A 23,407-nucleotide genomic window follows, 5' to 3' on the forward strand; every position below is an offset into this window, starting at 1 on the left:
GAGGAAGCCAGCCGCCGGGCCCCGTGCGAGGGCCCGTTAGGGCGCTGGGAGAGTCCCGGACACCCTCGTCGGTCTGCCGGGTCTGCACCCTCTACGCAGGAACCTGTTGCCCCGGGCCTGCTGCCACCCTGGCTTCGCGGAAGCTCGGGGTCTCCCGTGGGGCTGCAAAACTACAACCCTCCCCGCCGGACACAGCGCGACCCCAGGAAAGGCTGGGGCTTGGAGAAGGGGCGTAGACGGTCTGAGACTAAGAGCCAGGCCTCCTTGAGGATCTCAGTGGGGAAACTGAGGCCCAGAGCAGGAGGGATGCCTCAGTGCTGCCCGGTGGAAGGAAGGGTCTGAGAAGAGAAGGGGACAGAGATCTGCCGCCACAGTGCAAGAAGGGCTCCCGTGAGTGGAGGACTTCGTGCTCACGTCTGGCCCAAAGGGTGGGGACATTCCAAGAGCCTAGCACTTGTCCCCTCTGGCGACGGAAGCGCTTTCTAGGGAAGAGAATTGCCCTTCCTGGGAGGGGAGAGAGCTCCTCATGAAGCTCCCAGCTGGCTGGCTGGCCGATGGCCCTGGTGACTCCTGACCCTAAGCTGGCCCATAGGAGCAGGACTGGCAGCATGGGGGCAAACCCGGATTGGCCTCAGTCCCCCTTGATGTCCCCTCTCACAGGTGGTTGAGATTGATGGCCTGGGGGCTTCTGCGGACGGGACCTTCAGGCTGGAGAGTGTGGGGTATAAGTGACTGTACCCACCCACCACACCCCACCCTCACTGCTGCTGCCAACAAAACAGAACGAAAACTAAAAATCAAACACTTTCAGTCCTAGGACCTATTGACTGCTCTATATGGGTTCCCTTGGGTTTCCGTACCCTCAATTTACAGACAAGAAGCTGGGAATCCTGAGGTTTAGGGACTCACCAGGGTCTCCCAGCAGTCCCAGCGGAATAGAGATTAGGGCTGTCATACACATGACCCAGGGCTGGTGACACAGGAGCGTGGAGACCAAATCACTTCCTGGACCAGCACAACCTGATCTGAGAAATGGGCTTAGGAATGTGTGCCCCCCTAGGGTGTCAGGGCCCAGTGAGGAACTTGGAAACTGGCATTAGACAGCTCTGTGTGGACATTAAAACAACACCTGAAGGGAATTCCCTAGCGGTCCAGGGGTTAGGACTCTGCGCTTTCACTGCAGAGGGCCCTGGTTCAATCCCTGGTCGGGGAATGAAGATCCCGCATGCCGCGCGCAGCCAAAAAACACCCCAAAAACAAAACCAGGGCTTCCCTGGTGGCGCAGTGGTTAAGAATCCGGATGCCTGCCAATGCAGGGGACACGGGTTACAGCCCTGGTCCGGGAAGATCCCACATGTCGCGTAGCAACAAAGCCTGTGCACCACAGCTACTGAGCCCGTGTGCCACAACTACTGAACCCGTGTGCCACAACTACTGAAGCCCGTGTGCCTAGAGTCCGTGCTCTGCAACAAGAGAAGCCACAGCAATGAGAAGCCCGTGCACCGCAACGAAGAGTAGCCCCCACTCGCTGCAACTTGAGAAAGCCCGCGCACAGCAACGAAGACCCAACGCAGCCAAAAATAAATAAATGAAATAAATAAATTTTTAAAATAAATAAAAATAACAAAACCAAAAACCTCGACGTTAACCCTGGCCCTTTCTGCCCCTGCTCCACAATCACCCCAGGGCCAGGGCAGAGCCCTATCACAGGCTGGGTGCTGCGCCCCTCCAGCTTACTCCGGAGAGCTGCTCAGGGCTGTGCGGGTAAACGGAGGGCGCCCAGCTCTGGGGAGGCTGGGTGCATTCGGGGCTCTGGGTGTGGGCGGCAGGACCCCTGGCTCACCACTTGGTGTTTGCAAGGTCACTCCATCCCTGCTTATGTGAAGGGTGGGTTGCTGGCCCCAGTCCTAAAGCCTGCACTTATGCCGGTGTAAGTGCACCTGCAGGACGCCCACCGTCCTTCCTGCCGCGGGGCATGAGGTGCGCTTTGTGCCACAGCGGACAGCACAGGTGCTGGTGCCGAGGTGTAACTGCAGGGGAGGGGCGTGGTCCCCACCTTGCCTCCGACTACATCTAGGCCTTTTGGGGGACCCCTCCCCCAGCCATACCCGAGACGGGCCACCTCCCGGTGCCCGCGGGGTCCACACTGCCTGTGAGTGTGGGCACCACCGCGCCGCGAGGAGTGCGGGGAGAAGTGGGCGGGGCCGACGAAGTGAGTGAAACGTCGGGGTCCCAGGCCGAGGGGAGCCCTGCGGCGCCGCGTGGGCCGGACGGCGGATGGGGGGAGGAGAGAGGCCAGGGGAGCAGCGGGCGTGTCCTCGAGCTGGACCTCGCTCCGGCCCGACGCGCAGCTGTGAGCGAGTCCAGAGCTCCCCGGGGAGATTCCGGAGGACGATGAACCGCGGGTTGGGGTGCTGGGACGGGGGAGGATATATGGGGTGATGGCCTTGCCCGGGACCCGTCAAGTCTCCACACGCGAAGCCTCAGTGAGCCCCTGCCCCCAGGTGGGAGGGGCAGTGTGGGTGCCGCTGGCGGCCCTGGGTCGGCGCTGGCTGGTCCAGGCCCGAGGAAAGCGCGAGGTGCCGCCCCTAGGACCTGTTCCATAGGGCAGGTCTCCAACAGGGCCGAATCACCTCCTCCAGGAAGACTTCTGGGAGCCCAGGCTGGGCCTGCTGCCTCCTCGCCTAACCCCTCACCTACCCAGCTCTTACTGCACCTTCTCCTGTGCGGGGACTTTCCGAGTGGGAACCGGCAAAGGCCATGCCGGGGAGGGAGGAGACAGGCATCTCAGGCCTCCTCCCTCTGGGAGCCCAGGACCCCACCCTTACCTTCCTTTAGAGCCGAAGACAGAGTCTGGGCCGCTCCTGCCCTCAGCCCTGAATCCCCTCTCGTGCACCCAGGCTCCTAGGGCCCCCCCTGCAGTGCATCCCTCCTGGACCAGCCCCCATTCCCCTTACTGGCCCATCCTCCCGACTGTTCTTCCTCACTGCCCTTTGGGGAAGCCCAGCTCGTCCCTGTCCCTGAGCTCCCAGCCAGGGGCTCTGGGAGAAGGGGTGGGGCCTGAATCCAGAAGGGACTTAGGGATTTGGGGGAAGGCGGGGTCTGCTCCCAGCGTTTCCTCCACCTGCCCACCCCAGCCTCAGCTTCCCTGGCCCTCAAATGAGAACGGCTGTGCCCAGCTCCAGGCACTGGGGGAAGGATTCTGGTGAGAAGCTTGGGAAAGGCTGGCTTGCTCCCCCTGCCCCCACCCCGGGAGCCTGCCAGGGGTCCCTCTGAGGAGGCCCAAGGGAAGGAGACCTCTGGGAGACTACTTCCTAGCCTCCCCCATGCTGACTGGGCCTGGGCTCCCCTTCTCCGGGCCCTGTATCCCATCCTGCCCGCCCACCTGGCCACCACACACACTGATCTGGGGACACGCCCGCGGCTCTCCGCGGCATCAGGAAGCACCCCCACCGCTACCCAGGTTGAGGAGGTGTGTGAGGCCCTTCTTCCTCCAGAACGCCCCTCACACCTCCAGGATGACCTGGCCTTGACCCTGCCTCCTCTCTTGCCCCGTCGTCGGTCACTGGGGTGGATTCCAGCTGCCACCAGAGTCCCCAGGCCCAGCATTCGGGGCAGGAGGCTGGGAGTGAGGGTCAGGGCTGGAATCCTCCCCCAGCCAGACGCTGCCGCTCCTCAGACCCTGGGCAGTGGCAGGTTCAGACAGCTCCCTTCCGGCAGTTTCTGGGTCTGTGAGGCCTGGGGACAGATGACTTCTAGGGTTATCAGGTGCTGGAGGGCCAGGCCTAGCCCAGCTTTGCGACCGGCATCCCAGAAGCCTTGGCTCCCCTGCACTGAGACGGCCTGGTGTGTGCCAGGACCAGGGGTAGTTCTGGGGGTCTCTGTCACTGGGTCCCTCCCCCAAAGCCACCCTGGATTCTAGTCTGGCCACAAGACCTTGGCCAAGTCCCTTAAACCTCTCTGAGCCTCCGTTTCCCCAGCTATAAAACGGAGTTGGCAGTAGCGACCTCTTAGGGTGGTTGTGGGGTGTGATGAAGGATGTGTATTAAGCCCTGGGGAGCAGTGGGCTCTGGGTGGGGGCAGGAAGTGGCAGGGATATTAACATCAGCCCCAAATCAGCAAGTGCTTCTAACCCGGGGCCCTCCACATGGGGAAGTGGGGCAGGGCCTGTCCAGTCACCATCGGTCAGTATCAGAGTCACATCAAAGAGAGCACAAGCCACCCAGCCAAGGGCATTGGGGGCCTTCTAAAAAGTTTATCACTCAGAAAAAACTGTCTCCAGAATACAAGAAGACAGCAAAATCAAGATGCATGAAGATGTAATAGACGTCTGCATAGTCAACATAATGTCAACACCATTTTTAAATTTAAAATAAGAAGAAAGTTCATTATACTTGTGAACGATGTGTAGGGTAGATTTTTTTCTCACCTTACAAGATTTTCCCACTCTACTCAATGACCCTGGAACAATTTAGACAATTTAGACAAATTGAATTAATTTCTTGTAGCCAAAAATATCCAAAAGCAAGACAATGAAATTTTCTTTTAAAAATTTTTTACAGGAAAAGAAAGTTATGGAGGAGGGTTGTAACGCAGATTCAGGCACTTGCTGTGGTGTCAGGTGCGGCCTCCAAAAATGAGAGGGTCTGGACCTCTGACAGCTCAGGGCCTCCTCCAGTCCCAGGGGCTGGACCCAGGCTCAGGTGGGGCAGGACAAGGGGCCCGGCTTGGCCCCGCTGCTGCTCCAGGGGCCCTAATGGCTGTTCCTAAGCGCCCTTTCTTCCCCGAGGCCTGGGGAGGATGAACCTGGAGTAACCGGCAGATCTCCCTTCCTTGAGCAATAGGTGCTTCGGGACTCACCCCAACACCTCTCTCCCAGTCCCACCATCTAGGATTCTCTGGCCTAGGCCTTCCTGGCCTGCTTCCCTACCTCTTCCAGGAAGCCTTCCGGGCCTTCCAGGCCATGCCCAGGTGGCCTTCACTTGGCCCTGGCTGCCACACACAATCATAAGATGGAGACCTCCTAGTCTCAGGCTGGATGCCCTGAGGGCCTGAGTCCGGGAAACCCACCCCTGCCCCCCACGCTGAGGCCCCCCGTCAGTCATCCAGCTGCTTCTAGACCCAGAGGGCAGCAGATCAGGCTCTGGTGAGTGTGCCCTGAGCCGCCTCCGTCGGAGGGTGAAGAGGCCTCTCAGATCATAGCCCACATGGCTCAACAGGGTCCTGAGTGATGGGGGCGGGGGACATGGCAAGGTCAGAGCAGCGACCCTGGCTGAGCCGTGTTACTGCCTCTGATGGAGCAGTGGGGTCCTGGCTTCGGCCCCACCAACTCCTCCTCCTTCCGAGGGGCCCAAACCACAAATCTGCCCATGTCCTCCCCTGCTCAGCAAAAGCCCAGGATTGGTGCCTGTGGGGACCCAGTCCTGCTCCCCATCTGCGCTCCACCCTCACCTCTCCAATGGGATCATCACTATTTCTAAGTAGGCTGTGTCTTTGTAGCTCTGGTACCCCATTTTCCACCGACATCCTGCCCGTCCGCCAAGGCCCAGTCAGCTCAGCCAGCTTGCATTGCTCCCAGACCTGCAGCCCCCCAGGGTTAGGATTAGGGCAGGTCTAGAGGGTCTGGGTGCTCATCTTTGCCCAGTTCAGGTGCAGGATCCAGCCCTGAGCTGTCCTGAACTCCTGGAAGCAAATGAGCACACCAGCAGAACCCAAGCCACATGTTAAGTCTCTGGGGTGAGGTTAAGTTTGAGCTTGTGCTGGCCTGGAATCCGCCCCTCCCCAGTCTCAGAGGCAGGAGAGGCTCTGAGAGGTTCGCTGACTCCTGCAAAGGGTCCCAGACTCTGCTCCGAAAATGTGTGTGAGGGTGGGGGCTGGGTGGTGCCCCTGTCTGGGAAGGCTGCCTGGAGGAGGTGGCTCTGGGTGGGCCTAAGAGGAGACAAGAGCCGCCAGGGTCTGGGTCAGGTCATGGCGGTGGCCTAGGGTGGGTGCTTTGGGTCCTGCTCACCTTCCCCCAGTTTCCACTGCAGACTCCAGAGAACAGGAAGAGCTGGGAATGGCCGGGAAGCCAACCCCCCCGCCGTGGGGTGTCAGCCCCCACCCCCAGCCCTGGTGGGCTGAAATGCCCAGCCCAGACCAGGACCCGTCTTCCCCACTCCCCCAGCCATTTGGGGCGAGGTCTGCCCTGCCTGTGGTCCTTTCTGGGACAGGACGCTCTCTGGAGCACTAGGGCCTGGCCGCCGGGTGCGTCTGTGCGGGGGGCCCTGCTTGGACCTGGAGTGCCCACCCACAGTGGGGCAGCTCCTGCAGGCAGCGCTCCAGCTGCCCCAACGCCTTGGCCGCCGGGCCACAGTGGGAGAGGAGGTGTTGGGCGGGGCGCCCCCTGGTGGCCATTAGGGGCTGCAGCAGGGACCTCGGAGGAGCCCACCCGGTGCCCTGGTGGGGAAAGGGTAGTGTCCCCCAGCCCTGCCCCACCCACCCGCCTCCGGGGTGATAGTGCCCCACCAGCATCATCAGCCTCCAGGGCACTGACAGTCTTTCTCCTCTCCTTCCCGCGCCCCCGCCCCGTGTGGGTGTCCACCTGCCTGCCTGCCTGCCTGCCTGCCTGCCTGCCTGGGGGGGTGGGCCGGGCCTGGGGGCAGGCTGCTGTATGCGGGCATATTTGTGGGGCAGATGAGTCACGGGTGGGGGCCGGCAGCAGGGGCACCTCCAGAGGCCAGGGTGTGTGGGAGTGGCCTGAGCCGAGCCTGCGGTGGAAGGGGCAGGACGGGGACGGGAGAGGAGGCGGCCTTCTCCCCACCTCCCCGGGGACCAGTCTCAGGGACTCTTCCTGTCCCAGGGCCTCCCCGACCGCTGGGACACAGAGAGCTCTGGGTGCTCCCACCCTACACCCTCCCTCCTTCGACTTGGTGGCCTGCCCTGCGGGGATGCTGCAGCCTGCGTCTGGGTCCGGAGAGCCTGTGGGGGACCCACCCCCCCCCGCCCCCCTCCTGTCGCCGGAAGCTCGTGGGGGGAGATGCTGGAGTGCTCCCGTGGCTTTCTCCCCAGGCCTGTGTGTTGCCCCGAAAGGTGGTGGGGCGGGGTCCTGGCAGCTCCCCAGCCCCTCTCCAGCCACCAAACCACGGCGTGCCATGGGCGCTGTGTGTCCAAGCTGCCCTCCCTGGAGGTGGCCCTCCAGGCACAGCCAGCTGGGCCGGTTCCTCCCAGCATCCCCAGGTCACAGGGCTCCCTTCTGCCTCTCGCGTGACCCTTCTAAAGGCCCGTGGCCCGGATGGGCTGCCTGCTAACTTCTGTGAGTCTCGGTTCCCCATCTATGACATGGGATCCTGCCCCCTCAAGGGAGTGTCACTCGAAGGACTGTCATGGGGAGTGGAGGGGACGGCCCTCAGGAAACAGAAGCAGGGACAAGGACAACGATGGTGACGACGGGGAAGCTGAGGCTCCGGAAGGGCACCTGCTCGAGGTCCAAGGCTGGCGCCCGAGGGCTAATTCCAAACCCCTGCCCCCACCAGTCCCGAGCCCCTGCTGTAGGTGGGCAGCAGTTCATTCCTTCTAGATCCTTCCTGAGCGGGAAACTCTGCCTTGGACCAACCCCTCCCCACCCCCAGGTCCTGGCTCTACCCTTGGGGTGGGGACAGCCCTGTAGAAGGGCAGAGTGACCACACGTCCCCCACTTAGCGTGGAAAATCCCAATTTCTGGGCAGATGGGACGGCTACTGACCCTCGTTGGGCGCTCCCGTGGCCACAGGCCTTCCTGCAGGACAGCTGGGGTGTGGGCTGCCGCCCCCTCCCACTGCGCAAAAGCGGCCCAAGGCTGGCTTGGAGACCACCCTTCTGTCCGCTGGGGTCTAGGCCGTCCCTCTGGAGGGCAGCTGTGTCTGGGCCGAGGGTGAGCATCGGGGCAGACCCTCCTTCCTGGGTCTCCACTCCCTCTCCCACCCCGACCTGGTGAGTGAGGACCACCACGTCCCAGGTCTGGAAGGTGACAACTGCGGGTACCTAGAGTAGAGGGAGGGGGACCCCCAGAGTGTAGCTTCACGGGGGCTTCCTGCAGGGGGCTGACTTCCTGAAGGCACTGCTGTCCAGCCAGTGACACAGGCACCGCCATCCACAGGAGTGGGAGGGACTCCGTCCAGGTGGGCAGGCCTGGTCTTGGGCAGCTAAGGACACAGGTCTCCCTGGATGCCGCTCCTCTTCTGCTCCCAAAGGACTCAGCGCTGCTCAGAGGAGCCCCCGGGCTCTGAAACACTTTCTCACCTACCAGAAAATGGGTGTGGTGGCCACTGGGGCCTCTTGCAGCCACGCCCCCATTCTCTGGCCTCCCAACGCCCACCTCAGAGGGACGGGACACCCAAGTCCCAAGGGAAGGCCCCATCGCCTTGGCAACCCCAGCGTTTGGTCTGCCCTCCTGCATTCTCTCCAGGGCCCCAGGTGGGGTGTCCAAGAGCACTGCCCACCCCAATGCACACAGACGCCAGGGGTCCGAGCTGAAGACACACGAGGAGAGGAGCTGGGCAGGGTGGGCGGGCAGTGGGGAGGCTGGAGCCGTCGCAGGCAGTGGGAGCTGGGGGTGGGGGGCGGCCACCCCTCTCCTGGGGGCTGGTGGGAAGTCAAGTCCTGCCCTTTGACTGTCCCAGGAGTCCAGAAGCCCCCAGCTTCCTAGAGGACAATGAACTTTAGCAAGAGCCCCGTCACCTGCCAGTTGGAGAAAAAGAAGTCCATCCATGTTCACATGAGGAATAAGAGTGTCTGCAATCCTTAAATAGATTTATGGAAATGGTTTTGAATTACAGCATTAGAAAATAAAAATAATCTGCATACATAATATACCCTCCACTATATGCTTTTCTTCTCCCACAGAAGCTGTTTTTGTGCGTGTGTATTCCAGTGTCAAATAGTAATTGGATTTTATCCTATAAAAGAAGCAGTAGGTATGTCATCTCTCTAAAAATAAAACTGCAATCGTCATTGCAATGTGAAGCCTGAGATTTAAGCCTGAGGAGGTGTCTGTGCTGGGGCCCGGGGCCACTCTGGGGTCTGAGGAGGTGGGCCAGGGTCCCAGGGGTGCAGAGGGAAGGGGAAGTGGCAGCCAAGCGGGCAACATCCGGGGGTCCTCAGCCCCCTGGAGAGCCCTGGCCTCGGAAGCTGGGAAACCTCTGCCCGCCGCCTGACCCCGCCGTCGGCTGGTGGACCGGGGCGGGCAGACCGCAGCAGGGGCGCGCCTGCTTGCCCAGAGGACCACCAGGCCTGCTTCTGCATGTCCCCTCTCTGACAAGCAATGAGACTCATGTTGCTGAGACAAGGTCCTGAGGGGAGCAGGGGGCGGGCAGCTGTGGGCTCAGGGCCCTGGAGAGAGAAAAGCCTAGGCTTTCTGGTTTGGCCAGCGTGTGGGGAAGCCCTGCGGTGCCCCAGGCCCCCCCGACCCCGCCGGCCCCCAGAGGTGTCCACCATCTCCCCAGACTCAGCCCCAGGGGCCGAGGCTGCCCTGAGCTCAGACACCATCCCTACTTTCCCCTTGCAGGGTGGACCTTCTGCTACGGTCCAGCCTCAAGGCCGCATCTCAGCAGGGCAGGGGGGCAGGCGGATGGGCGGGAGGAAAGCCCACCCAGCCCAGGCAGCCGCCTGGCACCCCCAGGTCCCCCCACTGGCTGAAGCTGACCTCCTGTTGGCCCCTGCGGCTGGCCTGGGGTCCCCATGGGTGCGGAGGCCAGGGCGGGTGGGGTGGAGGCCCTGGACGTTCTGGAAGTCAGGGCGGCCTGCAGCCCTGGCAGCGGTGATGGCGGCAGCTGGATGAAATGCGGTGAAGACCCTCCCGTGGCCGGAGGCCTCCTCCTCGGCACCTCCTCCCTGGCGTCCTTTGGGGCCCTCGCGGGCTTGGGGCACCGTATCAGATGCCCGCCTTGTCGCTGTAGAAGGGCGTGACGTGGAACATGTAGCAGTGCGTGCACACGCGGACGGGCTTCACCTGCCCGTAGCGGGGCAGCGGTGCCGAGTGCGAAGAGCAGCGGGAGCAGAAGATCTGGAAGGCGAAGGGCGGGAGGCGGGGCCAGTGGGCTGGGCAGGGCTCCCAGCAGCCCCTGCGCCTCACCCCTTCCTGACCTTGGCCTCTCAGGGGCGCGCAGCAAGGACGGGGTCGGAGCCCCGGGTGCCGCCGTCCTTCCTGCCCTTCCTCCCACCCAGAGCATCCCGGGCGTGCGCGGGTGGGTGTCTCCCGGCACCGCCCCCGTGGGGCTGGAACCTTCAGGAAAACCTGGCGCAGGTCTTGGCCAGGAGGCCGCGCCGACGGAGGGGGTCCTGGTCCCATACCCAGGCTGCCGCAGGCTCCTACTCAGACCCTCCATCCCCTCCCCGTCCTCAGGTCTGAAGTGGCCGGGACTGGGCACTGCACCATCACACCCAGCGGGCGGAGTGCCTGGAGTCCACACCCTGTGCCAAGGCAGAGCAGGGCCCAGGGCTCAGGCGTGTCTGCACAAGGACCCCGGGGCATCGGTCCGGACTTCCGGACCTCGGCGCCACGTCTGTGACGGCCCCTGGGATGCCCGCAGCGACAGCCCGAGGGGCCGCGGGACGACCTCGGCCGCCCCACCCACCTTCCCACAGCTCCGGCAGTGGTGCTTCCTGCGGATGACGGTGAAGGGGGCTTTGCACGCGGTGCAGAAGCCGCAGGCCTCGTCCGGGACCCACTCGGGCGGGTCTATGACAACGACAGGGGGGGACACGTCAGCCAGAGGGACCCGTGCGGTGGCGGCAGTGGGGACCGGTGACTGGGGTGGGGGTCGGAGGCTGGCGGCTGTGCAGGAGCCTCTGGTGGGGCAGCCTGCCCCCCACTCCCCCCCTCCGGTCCTCCCTGAGGCTCGGTACCGGCTGCGGTTTCAGGAAACTGACGGTGTCCCATGGACAGGTCAGTCTTTGCAGCTGTCAGCCGTGCTCATCGATCGGACCCCAGCTGCGGCCTGCACCTCGCCCCAGGACTCGGGGCACAGGCAGGGAGCGTCCACCCGGACAACCCTCTCCCGGCCGGCACCCAGCCTGGCAGGGCCCTTGGGCAAAAATGGGGGTTGGGAAATGAAGAAATCAGCCCCCTCTGTGGACCCCTCCGTCAATCAGCACCGCCCACCCCAGCTCCAGGGCTGTTCTCAGGTTCCTGAGGAGAGGCGCCGAGGCTGGCCCTGGCCTCTCCCGACACCTGTGCAGCCTGGCAGCTGCCTGTGGGCCTGTCCCATGTCACTTCTCCAGGCGATCACGGGGGAAGCCTCTGGGCCTCTGCTCTGGAATTTGGGTGGGAGGGTGTGTGTCGGCGCTGGGAGAAGCCATCTTGCACGGGGGGACATGCCTTTCCTCCCACCCCAGACATAAGATGCCCACTGCGTACCAACCCCAAGCCCAGTACCGCCGCCCAGAGGGAGAACGAACACCTGGATGGCTCCCTGGGGCCACAGTGTGGGCTCAGAGGTCTCCCGTCCACTCTCACACAACCCCCAAGGGAACTCAGCAAGGCCGCCTGCCCACCAGAGACCGGGGTCTCCTCGCCTCCCTCTCTCCCCCTCTCCTCACCAACCTGCACCAGAGGACCTGCCCCTCCCCCCCCCTCCCCCCCCCCCCCCCCCCCCCGCGCACAGAACCGCCCCTCCCCCCGACCCCTCCCACCCAGCTCTCCCGCTTCTGCTCCGGACCCCATCAGCTCACCCCCCATCAGCTCACCCCCGACTGCAGGGAGATGGCTTCTCATGCTTGCCACCCTCCCCCGCCCCCGTGTGAAATCCTTGGCCGGCCCCAGTGACGCCCTGGACGGCGTCCGGCAGCTCCGGGGCCACGCCGGGCCACGAGGCCAGCTCCAACACACAAGTCGAGACCCCCGCCCGAGGAGGATGGTGAGGGTCCTGAGGACTTGCTGGGTCCACGCCCTGCCCTGCGAGCCACTCCCAGGAGGGGGCTGGACTGGCGGCCCACGGGGGGACATGGCCCTGGCAGTGGGCCGGGCCCCTCCAGACCTCGCAGTTCACCACCTGCACGCTCCTCGAGCAGGGGGTTCCGAGTTTCCGGCGGGCGTTCTAGTTATGGCCCTGTGTGCGATTTTCACAGGAGGGTAGAGAAGACCAGGGCTCAGGGCGTTTAGGAAGCAGGGAAGCTTGTGCGGCCGCCCCCAGGGGATCCCGGCCAAGGCAGCCCCACTGCACACCTGGGTCACCAGGCAGTGCGAGGGAGGCCCTGAGCCGGGACCAGCCAGGCACACCGGGGCCAGCCGCCTCCTTCTCAGCTCCAGTCGCATTCGACACTCGCTCAGGCCCGTCTGCCGCTGCCCGTCTGAGCACCTCTCCAGGCCTCCGGCCCCTTCCAAAGGCCTTGGGCGGCCCCCTCCCCACAGATGTGTTGCCAGTGCCCCCAGCCCATCCTGGACGCTCCTTCCTTGACTGCCAAGCCACCGGGCCTGCAGCCGGCCGACCTCCAGGCTAACGGGGGAGCAGGCCGCTAGGGGAGGCCTTTCCTGCGGGGCAGGTGAACGCTGAGGGGTCGGCAGTGTGCCTGTGGCCTGGGACCAGCCACTTCCAGCTGCGGTCAACGGCCTGGACCCCGGCATCTCAGTGCTCCTCACACCCTCCCTCTGCCCCCCAGGCTGAGATGTTCAGTAATGGGCCTGAGGTTAGGTGGCGGCAGCTCAGAGGACCTGTGCCCATCCTGGGAGCCCAGGAGGGAAGCTGGAGTAAGAGGCTGCACCCCCTGGGAAGCGGCACGTCTAGGTGTCTGGGGAGGGGCCCCCGCTGGAGGAGCGCTGCCCGCCCCGAGCCTGCAGTCCAGGGCAGAGCGGCGGAAACGTCCAGACAGGGCTCCTGCTCCCCGCTCGGCACGCAGTGCACTGGCCCCCGGCTCCCGGGCCCTCACGCACCTTCCAAGTCTCCATCTCGGGTCTTGGCTGCGAGTTCAGAGGATGACAGGGTCTCCTGGCACAGAGCACAGTCCTCCAAGGCCGCGCTCCGCAGGGTCTGAGTGACTAGAAGAGAGAGGGTGGCCGCTGGGGTCAGTGGGCCACCACCTGTCCCTGGGAGGTGCTGCCAGCGGGGAGTAGCCCCCGAACAACCCCCAGTCCCACGTGTGGAGTGGGTCACCGTAGCCCTCACCCAGCGTCCCCGCAGGCTGGGTGCTGACCCCGCAGGGGGCCTTCCCATCCGAGTGCCCTCAGGTGTGCAGCTGGTCCTGCCTGTGGGCCCCCGGCCCCAGGGCCCACCGTCGTTGCTTGCAGAGCAAGAAGCCAGCCCCAGAAGGCAGCCCCGCCCAGAATCCCCTGGCAGATGGGGGCAGTGTGGTCCAGTGGTGTGGACCCTGGGCGGCACAGCTGGGTCGGCACACAGGACAGATTTCTCCTCCCTATGGGCGAGGACGTGCCCTCCAGGGCTGGGCCGACTGCCCCGTGTGTCCAGACGTTCTTGAGCAGAAGCCCCTATGATGAGAGGCCGCTCGCCCAGAATGGGAGCCTCAGCCCAGCAGAGGGTGGGCAAGCAGGGGTCGGGCCCCTTCCCCACGCTCGGACCCTGCCACCTCCTTCCAGGGAGCGAGGGGCCAAGCTCCCTGTGCCTTAGCATTCCCTGCCTGACACCTGCTCCCTCACCAAGTAACTCTGTTCTGCGTGCGCGTGTGTGTGCACGCGTGTGTGAGTATGTGAGGCAGCTCACAGACGGCCACTCCCCCGAGCAGGGGACCCACGTCCCCTCCTTGGCTGTGGGCTGGCCCCTGGCTGCTCTGACAGACGGAGTTTGGTAGAAGTGACAGTGTACCGCTTCCGGGTCCCGTCTCCAGGCCCGTCAGCTGTCGGAAGTGGGGTGGCCTGGCTGGGGTGTGGGCACGTGGGGCTGTGACCCCCATGCGTCCCCAAGCCCACCTCTCGGGGTACCCAGGGCCTGTGCCCCTCTGCCCACAAAAGCCGGGTGGCGGTGCCGGGCCAGGTCTGGGGGTGCAGATTTCCGCAGGCCCCCCACATCCGGGGGGGGGTGGGCACGACGGTCAGCCTAGGCCTCAGAGCCTGTCCCGAGCTGGCACTCACCCTTCTTTAGCTTTTCCTTGTCGTCCGTTTCCGGCTTGGTGGCCATGACCTGGAAGAGGGTCTTGAGAATACTTCTGAGGTCGCTGGCGTAGTTGGTCTGCAGCTGGTCGGCCACGCCTGGGGGAGGACGCCCGAGGAGGGGGGGTTAGGTCCTGGCAGCTGGTGAACCCAGCCAGGGCTCGTGGTCAGAGACCAACGTGTCCTCGGGTGAGTGGGCGCGAGAAGAGGCTGCCCCGCCCCCGTGACGCTCTTTTGTCAGAAGCAAAAGCTCAGGAGTCAAGGGGAGGTGGCGGAGGGGGGCAGAGCACCCAGCAGCCCTCCCCCGGGGGCCAGTTATTCGCCTTCGTGCTCTTATCCTGGCCCCTCACTGAGGGACAGCCCCAGAGCCCCCAGCTGTGCCCACCGGCGTGGCAGCACCTTCCCCTCACGGCCACCTCGACTGCGGGGGTGCGGTGAGGTTCCACGTGGCTGGGGGGCCGAGGGTGGACCCCGCCCAGACATGGGGCCCAGCGCCGGCTCCTCGGCACCCCCCGCCAGCCGGCCCCCGTTCCCTGGCCGGACAAGGCTTCTCCCACCCTCACCTGCAGAGGTTTCCTCTGTCTCTCAATTAGGTGGACTCGGCCCTTCTCAGTGAAGAGCACTGCTAGCTCTTCAGGGGCACAAGGGGCTGCCGTTAACAGCAAAGCCAGGGAGTGACCGTGCACATCCCAGCAGCACATGGGCGCCCCGGGACCCATCCCTGCGCTGATACCGTGGCCGGCGCTTCCGGGGGCTTCCTTGCGTGCCAGCAGCCGTGTTGAGTACCAGCTGGCATGACGTTCCCCAGACCTCTAAACAAACCCGTGTAGTGGATTCCGGCAGATGTCTGAACCGCAGCTCAGAGTCACCCCGAGGTCCTCGTGCCCCCACCTGGCCTGGCCGGGGGCAGTGCCGAGTGACCCCGGGGGATCATGATCCTGACCTGCAGTGTCCGCCAGTCCACAGGCTGCCCCGCGGCTGCCCCTCCACCCGGGGGCCCGGGCGTGCCGCGGACACTCCAGGCCAGGGGAGCTGGGCTGCAGGACGGGCACTGTGTGAACCCAGCTGCCCCGGGGAAGTGTCGGGGAAGGGCAGGCAGGAGGCCAGGAGGGTGGACTTCACTGCACACTTGTCATACTTTTAAACCATGAGAAAGCGGCAGCTATTCAGAACACACAAATCTAGGGAAAGCGCTGCTACGAAGACACCGCTTGTGCTCACTCCCCTCACTGAACTCCCCAGGGAGACAACAGTCATCGTCCTGTTGTCTGCCACCCCAAGAGCGGAAACATCAGTCGGGACAGGACGCACAATGAACTCTGACCCACACATTGAACAGAGCCTCCCTGTGTGAGCAGTGAGGGGCCACTGGGACCAGAATGGGGTCCTCCACCCCCCACGGCAGGGCCCGGCAAAGCACGACGCCCGCCTCTTTACCGGGCCGGGCTCATGGCGGGGCTCGCGGGCGAAGGATGAAGTGATGCGGTGAGGAAGGCCCAAGGCAGGGCTGACACCCGAGCAGCCCAGCATCAGCGGGGAACCTCCCGCACCTGGGCCAGCCGCTCCGCTAAAGCACGCCCCCCCCCCACCCCTGTGTGTCCCCAAGCCCACGCCCCGCCCCAGGCCCAGAAGTGGCACCTGAAATGCAGACAAACAGGCGGTGGATCAGGTCGTGGCTGCCGTGGAACCGGGACCGGATCTTCTCTCTGATGGCCACGGGGCCTGCGTCCGGCCCCATCTCGTCTGAGGGGCAGGAGCCGGCCGTGAAGCCGCTGTGCAGAGAAGGAAACACAGGAGCGCAGGTGGAGGGACGAGGGAAGGCAAAATCTCTGCCCGGAGGCCCCCCCGTTGCGGGAGCGCACTGGGGCTAACGCCACGTGCTGAGCTCCTCCCGTGGGAGAGTCACCGCCCCTACTCACACCCTCTGCAGGGGGCTGATGGGCTCCCAGAAGATGTGTCCACACCCTAACCCCTGCACCTGCCAGCAGGACCCGTTTGGAAGAAAAGGCTTTGCGGCTGCAGTCAAGGTAAGGATCTTGAGAGGAGACATCATGGATTACCTGGTGGCCCTAATCTAAGGACAAGTGTCTTTGTGGGAGACGGGAGAGGAGACACAGACACACGGGGGAGGGGAGGAGGTGAAGTGGCCACGATACAGAGATCAGGGTGATGTGGCCACAAGCCTGGGGGTGCCCGGAGCCACCAGAAGCTGGAAGACGCAGGAAGGACCCTCCCTGAGAGCCTCCGGAGCGGGGACAGCCCTGTCAGATTTCAGATTTCTGGCCTCCCGCCTGCGAGAGAAGAGATTTCTGTTATTTTAAGCCCCCAGGTCATGGTGCTGTTTTACTAAGACTGTCCTTCGTCCCCACCATGCACTTCCCTTCCCACGGCCCAGGGGTCCTGCTGCAGGTGCTGCGAGCTCTGCTGTTCAGGGGTCACCCTGCGGCCCTAAGTAGTGGCCGCAGTTGAGCCTACACTGTTAGGGCGTCCACTGACCGTCCTGTTCTTAAATCATTTATCTCCCATCTTCTATTTCTGCCGTTTTGTCCCACTTTCTGGGAAATTTCCTCTTTTTTTCTCCGACTTTGCCCTCGACATTTTTGCTACCAGGTTTTTAATTTCCTGCTCTCTCTGTTGTTTCATGGATGTGAAATATTTTATCTATCTAGAAACATTAATTATATATTTTTTCTGATTTTCTTTTTTTTTTTTTTTTGGCTGTGCCGCGAGGCATGCGGGATCTTAGTTCCCCGACCAGGGATTGAACCTATGCCCCCTGCAGTGGAAGCGTGGAGTCTTAACCACTGGACCGTCAGGGAAGTCCGTCATTATAATTTTTTAGAAGTTGCCTTTGGTGGCCTGCACTATCTCTGTTTCTGCTTTTCTGTGGGGGAGTTGGTTTTTTCATGCCTGCCTCAAATGCAGAGACCCCTGTCAGAGAGAGGCCCTGGCGTGGCCTCCTGGCACGGCGGAATAGCGGCCGCCCTCGCATCACTGGTGGGAGTGTAAACTGGTGGATGCCTTTGGGGAGGTGCTCTGGCATCACCTCAGAGAAGCTGGCACACTCCTCAGCCCAGGGGCCGTGGTTGGCACACACCCAAGACCCTGCCCTGTGCAACTGCAGACGTGGCAGAACCTTCAGGGCCGTTCTGGAAGTTCCAGTAAAATCCACCAGTGATGGAGGAGGAGAATCCACTGTCATCCTGTCATGCTGTGGCCCGCCTGATTGTAGCGGGTGAGCAGCCCTGGCCCCTTGTGGACGTGGACGACCCTCGCCGACACGGCAGAGGGACGCGCACAGCCGCCCGATATCTCACTTAGGGGCACGTCCCTTGGTGTCAAACCATCAGGAAGCTCGGAGATGTGACGCGCCTGAGAATTCAGTGCGGGGGGCGCTGGGGCTGGAAAGGGCCCCAGACTGGCTTCATGGGCTCCCCCTGCTCAGACGAGTGCGCGTCCGACTGGCACACTCTAGCGACGTGAACATTGGTTTGTAAGTAATATTTCTTTTAAAAAAGTGTATTTATTTTATTTATTTATCTCTGGCTGCATTGGGTCTTCGTTGCTGCACGCGGGCCCCTCACCGCGGTGGCCTCTCTTGTTGCGGAGCACAAGCTCCAGGCGCACAGGCCCCAGCAGCTGTGGCATGCGGGCTCAGCAGTTGTGGCTCGCAGGTCCCAGAGCGCAGGCTCAGCAGCCGTGGCGCACGGGCCCAGCTGCTCCGCGCCATGTGGGATCCTCCCGGACCAGGGCTCGAACCCGTGTCCCCTGCCTTGGCACGCAGATTCCCAGCCACTGCACCACCAGGGAAGTGCCCTTATCAGTACTATTTCACCAGAACGTGGAGGAGCGGTGGGAGGCTGAGGGCGAGGCTGGGACCCTTGTGATGATCTACAGCTCTGCCCTCCCAGACCCCCTGCCAGGTTTCCAGAGACGAAGCCCTTGACTTTCTGCCTGGGGGGTGTGGACTTGGCGGCCCCTGTCCTGGGAGCTGAGTAAAGAAGGGGGATGCAACATCACTGTCCGGGGTGTCAGCTTCCATCAACGCCCCCAGTCTCAGTTCACAGCCTCACCCAAAAGACTGGGAAGCAGGAGCCCAAGCAAATATTTACACACACTATTTGCAGCAGCGTTATTCACAAGAGCCCAAGGGGAAACAACCCAAGTGCCCGTCAACAGATGATGGATACACAAAACGTGGTCCCTCCATACGATGGAATATTATCCAGCCTTAACACGGAAGAAAATTCTGACACCAGCTACCATATGGACGCACCTGTAGGACATTAGGCCCAGTGACAGAAGCCGGTCACAAAAGGACAAACACCGTGTGACTCCGCTTACGTGAGGTCCCTGGAGGAGTCACATTCACAGAGACAGAAAGCAGATGGTGGGTGCCGGCTGCTGGGGAAGGGGCCTTGAGTGGGGACAGAGTTTCAGTCTGGGATGATGAGAAGTTCTGGAAATAAAGAGTGGTGGCAGTTATACCATATTGTGAATGTGTACAATGCCACCGAATTGTACACTTAAATATGGTCAAAAGAGTAAAATTTATGTTAGATGTATTTCGCCAAAATTAAAAAGTAAGGGAAAAAAAAGATTTAGGACAGGGGAGGGCAGAGGAAAGGGGACTGGAAAGGTTAAGTAGCGAAGAGAGCTGATGGATTTGGCATCAATACAACAGGTTAAGAGTGAATACATGCTAAAAACCATTAAATTATACACTTGTATAGTACATATTTTTAATAATTAAAAATTGAAGTATAGTTGATTTACAATGTTGTGTTAGTTTCGGGCATACAGCAAAAATTATACACTTTTAAAGGGTGAACTGAATGGTCTATATACTATATACCAATAAAGCAGTTACTGTTGAAGACCCAATTATATTAAGATAGAGTAGCAATAAACAAACTGAAAAAGAAATTAAGAAACAACCCTATCTGCAATAGCATCCAAAAGATTTAAATATTTGGAATAAACTTAACAAAAAAGTGCAAGAGTGACACACGGAAAACTACAAAACGTCACTGAAATAAATTAGACCTAAATAAATGGAAAGACACCCTATGTTCATGGTTGAGGACTTAATATCGTTAAGATGGCAATACTCCCCAAATTGGTCAATAAGTTCAATGCAATCTGTGTCAAGATAGCCGCCTTTTCTTTTTCCATGCAGAAGTTGACCAGCTGATCCTAAAATTCGTACGGAAATGCAAGGACTCAGAACAGCCAAAACAATCTTGAAAAAGAAACAAGTTGGAGGACTCACACTCATGACGTGGACTTTAGCATGAAACGCCAGTAAATACGACTGAGGCACTGGCATAGGACACGTGACGACGGAAGAGAATTGCAAGTCCAGAAATAAACCCACACGTTTGTGGGCAACTGATTTTCCAAAGGGGTGCCAAGATCATCCAACGAGGAAAGAACGCTCTTTTCAAAAGATGGTGCTGAGATAGATAGAGAAAGACCGTCTCTCCAATAAGTGCTGCTGGGACAACTGGAAGCTGCACGTAAAGGGATGAAATTAGAACGTTTTCTCACACCACATAGAAAAATAAACTCAAAATGAATTAAAGACCTAAATGGAAGCCTGGAATCTATAACACTCCTAGAAGAAGACACCGGCAGAACACTCTCTGACATGAGCCATAGCAATATTTTTTTTGGATCTGTCTCCCAAGGCAAAGGAAACAAAAGCAAAAATAAACAAATGGGACCTAATTAAACTTAAAAGCTCTTGCAACAGCAAAGGAAACCATCGACCAAATGAAAAGATAACCTACTACATGGGAGAAAATATTTGAAAAAGATATGACCAATAAGGGGTTAATATCCAAAATATATAAACAGCTCATACAACTCAATAAAAAAAATAAAAAAATAAACCAGATTAAAAAATGGGCAGAAGACCTGAATAGACATTTTTCCAAAGAATACATACAGATGAAAAGCACATGAAAAGATGCTCAACTTCGCTAATCATCAGAGAAATGCAAATCGAAACCATGAGATATCACCTCCCACCCATCAAATGACCGTCATCAAAAAGACCAAAAATAACAAGTGTTGCTGAGGATGTCGACAAAAGGGAACCCTCCCACACTGTTGGTGGGAATGTAAATTGGTGCAGCCACTTTGGAAAACAGTATGGAAGGTCTCTCAAAAAACTAAGAATAGAATTACCATATGATCCAGCAATTCCACTCCTGGGTATATATCTAAAGAAAATGAAAACAGAAAAGATACGTGCACCCCAATGTCCATAGTAGCATTATTCACAATAGCCAAGACATGGAAGCAACCTAAATGTCCATCAACAGATGAATGGATAAAGAAGATGTGGTGTGTACATACAATGGAATATTACTCAGCCATAAAAAAGAATGAAAATCTGTCAATTCCAACAACATGGATGGACGTGGACGGTATTATGCTAAGTGAAATTCGTCAGACAGAGAAAGACAAATACTATATGTTATCACTCACATGTAGAAATCTAAAAAATAAAACAAACAAATGAATATAACAAAACAGAAGGAGACTCACGGATATAGAAAACACACTAGTGGTCACCACTGGGGAGAGGGAAGGAGGGAGGGGCATGATAGGGGTAGGGGATTAAGAGGTACAAACTATTAAGTATAAAATAAATAAGCTACAAGGACATATTGTAACAGCACAGCGAATACAGCCAGTATTTTAGAATAACTTTAAATGGAGTATAATCTATAAAAATATTGAATTTCTATGTCATGCAACCTGAAACTAATACAATATTGTAAATCAATTATACTTCAATAAAAATTTTTTTTTCTGGGAGAACTGCATTTCCACACACAAAAGAATGAAGTTAGACCTTACCTTATACCATATACAAAAACTGACTCAAATAGATCAAAGGTCTGTATCTATTCTAAAATTCTTAAACTTAGAAAGAATTTTAAATTCTTTAAAAGAATTCTTAAAAATTCTTAGAAAAGAACAGGAATCTTTGTGGTCTTGGATTAGGAAACAGTTTCTTAGGTGCGAAACCAAAAACACAGCAACCAAAACCAAATATCTCATTCAGCAGTTCCTCAGACAGTATGACACAGCAACTCCACCCTGAGGTATCTACCCAAGAGAACTGAAACACATATTCACACAAAAATTAAAAACTTCTGTGCTTCAAAAGATACCTTCAAGAAAGTGAAAAACCCCACAGAATGTGAGAAAATTTTTGCAAATCATGTATCTGTCAAGGGTATAGTATCTGGAATACAGAAAACTCTTGCAACTCAACAATAAAAAAATAAATAACCCAACTAAAGAATGGACAATGGATTTGAAAAGACATTTTTCCAAAGAAGATATACAAATGGCCAGTAAACACATGAAAAGATGCCATCATTAGTCATTTAGGAAATGCAAAGTAAAATGATAATGTGCTATTTTATATCCATTACGATAACTGTAAGAGTTTAAAAAGGAAACAGAAAATAACAAGTGTGGGTGAAGATACGGAGAAATTGGAACCTTGTACATCCCTGGTGAGAATCTGAAACGCTACCAGAACTGTGGGAAACAGTTCAGCAGCTCCTCGTGCCGTATGACCCAGCAATTCCACCTCAAGGTATCTACCCAAGAGAACTGAAACATAGATTCACACAAAAGTTTGTACGTGAATGTTCATACCTACTAGCCAAACATGGAAGCAACCCAAACGTCAGTCAACTGACAAATGGATAAACAAAATGTGGTCTAGCCACACCATGGGATTAATTTTTGGCCATAGAAAGTGTGGACAGGTGCTACAGTGTGGATGAACCTCGAAAACATCAGGCTATTTGACAGAATCCAGCTACAAAGGTCACTTATTGTATGATTCCATTTCTTTGAAAAGTCTAGAAAAGTCTAGGCAAACCCAAGAGACAGAAAGTGGATTAATGGTTGCCAGTGGCAGAAGGGAGGGGAGGATGTTTGGGGTTTCTTTATGGGGTGATGAAAACGTTGAGATTAGATACCGGAGGCAGTTGCACAACTCTGTGAATATGCTGAAGACCACTGAATTGTACACTTTAAAAAGAATAGAAGGATGTTTTCCTTGTAATCATCTAGCGACTCATATTCAAGAAAGAGCTCAAGCTAAATGCCCGTCAACAGTGGGTTGATTCCGTAAATTAGCTCATACAGTTTCCACAAAGGACAGTTAATGATGCTGGAAATTCCAAAATATTAAATAAAAAGGTAGCATTTTAAAAATTAGAGCTATCATATGTACATAAATGAGATTTGGGGAAATACAGTCAAGGCAAAGCATCAACATTACATTTATTTGCATAGTAGGACTACAGATTCTTTTCTGAGCATCTTCTAAGATTCAGTATTACTTCTATGACCAGAAGAATAACTGTTAGGCTGAGGAGAGGCAGCGCCTACAGCAGGAGCCACTGCAGCCCTCCTGAGGCACAGAGTTTGTTTCTTAGTGGAGGGAAGGCATGCTCTGGGGCTCAGCCCCGCAGCCCCTGCCCCTCAGATAAAGCCCTGGAAGTGGGGCAGCCTTTCTGGACAAGGCGCTGCGGCTGGCAGGCAGCTCGCCTGCGAGAAACCAGAGGAAGGGCCCTGACTGTCAGCTGAGCGTTGAGAGCTACGAAGCCAGCGGTTCATGTTGTGCCTTAAAAGAGCAATGAACCCTCCCAGAAGACTGAGACCGAGGCTGGCCCACAGGTGGTGGGTGGGTCAGATGGCAACCATGGTCTCAACCCCAAGCCCTCAAGCCCTCTCCTGCTGCTCCGCAGAGTGGGGCGTGTGTGTGTGTGTGTGTGTGTGTGTGTGTGTGTGTGTGTGTTGGGGGGGGGGTGTGGATGGAAAGAGAGCCAGAGGCTCCATGAAGAGCCTGGTCCTCGGCAGAAGAACCAACAAGGTGCTGCCCACGGGCAACCCAGCTGGGCTTGGAAGGGCCACCGGGAACAAAAGAACAGAACACTGGGAGTGGGGCCTGGGACGTCACCCGGGGCCTGAGCTTGGGGCCCGGCTGGGTCAGCCCAGTCCTAGGGGCCACATAGATGGGCATTGTTTGGGCACCGGGGGCCCCAGGAACACTGCCCAGGGCCACCCTTTTGGAAGGGCGCTGGTCCTCCATGGGCAGCTGCTACGCAGCAGGCTGGGAGCACGGAAGAGGGTTCCAAGGATGAATCAGACCCTGTGTGTGGCCCCCAACAGCCCAGTCTAGTCGGGGAGCCACACGCTTTAACAAGACAGAGCTGAGAGGCCGGCTGGCGCCCAGTGGTCCAGGTCTATGGTGAGGGCAGGAACAGTGAGGGTGAGACATGGCCGGAAGTTGAGACGCAGAGGAAAAGTGGGCGA

At 58.6% G+C, this 23,407-nt stretch overlaps 1 protein-coding gene across 3 annotated transcripts in view; it reads right to left on the reverse strand.

The window, feature by feature from the left end:
• Positions 1–8,752: 8,752 nt before the first annotated feature.
• Positions 8,753–23,407, reverse strand: part of ZFYVE28 (zinc finger FYVE-type containing 28) — a 113,373-nt gene continuing 98,718 nt past the window's right edge. The window contains exons 9-13 of one of the 3 annotated variants that reach the window (XM_033856533.2): positions 15,692–15,825; positions 14,036–14,152; positions 12,884–12,988; positions 10,590–10,693; positions 8,753–10,018 (exon numbers count right to left, since the gene is read on the reverse strand). In XM_033856533.2, coding sequence (XP_033712424.2) covers positions 9,887–10,018; positions 10,590–10,693; positions 12,884–12,988; positions 14,036–14,152; positions 15,692–15,825 — 592 coding nt within the window. In that variant the 3' untranslated portion in view covers positions 8,753–9,886. The other 2 variants (XM_073804757.1, XR_012331815.1) reach the window with 2 other exon arrangements.

Source organism: Tursiops truncatus, chromosome 5 (assembly GCF_011762595.2).
Source record: "Tursiops truncatus isolate mTurTru1 chromosome 5, mTurTru1.mat.Y, whole genome shotgun sequence".
NCBI lineage: Eukaryota > Metazoa > Chordata > Mammalia > Artiodactyla > Delphinidae > Tursiops > Tursiops truncatus.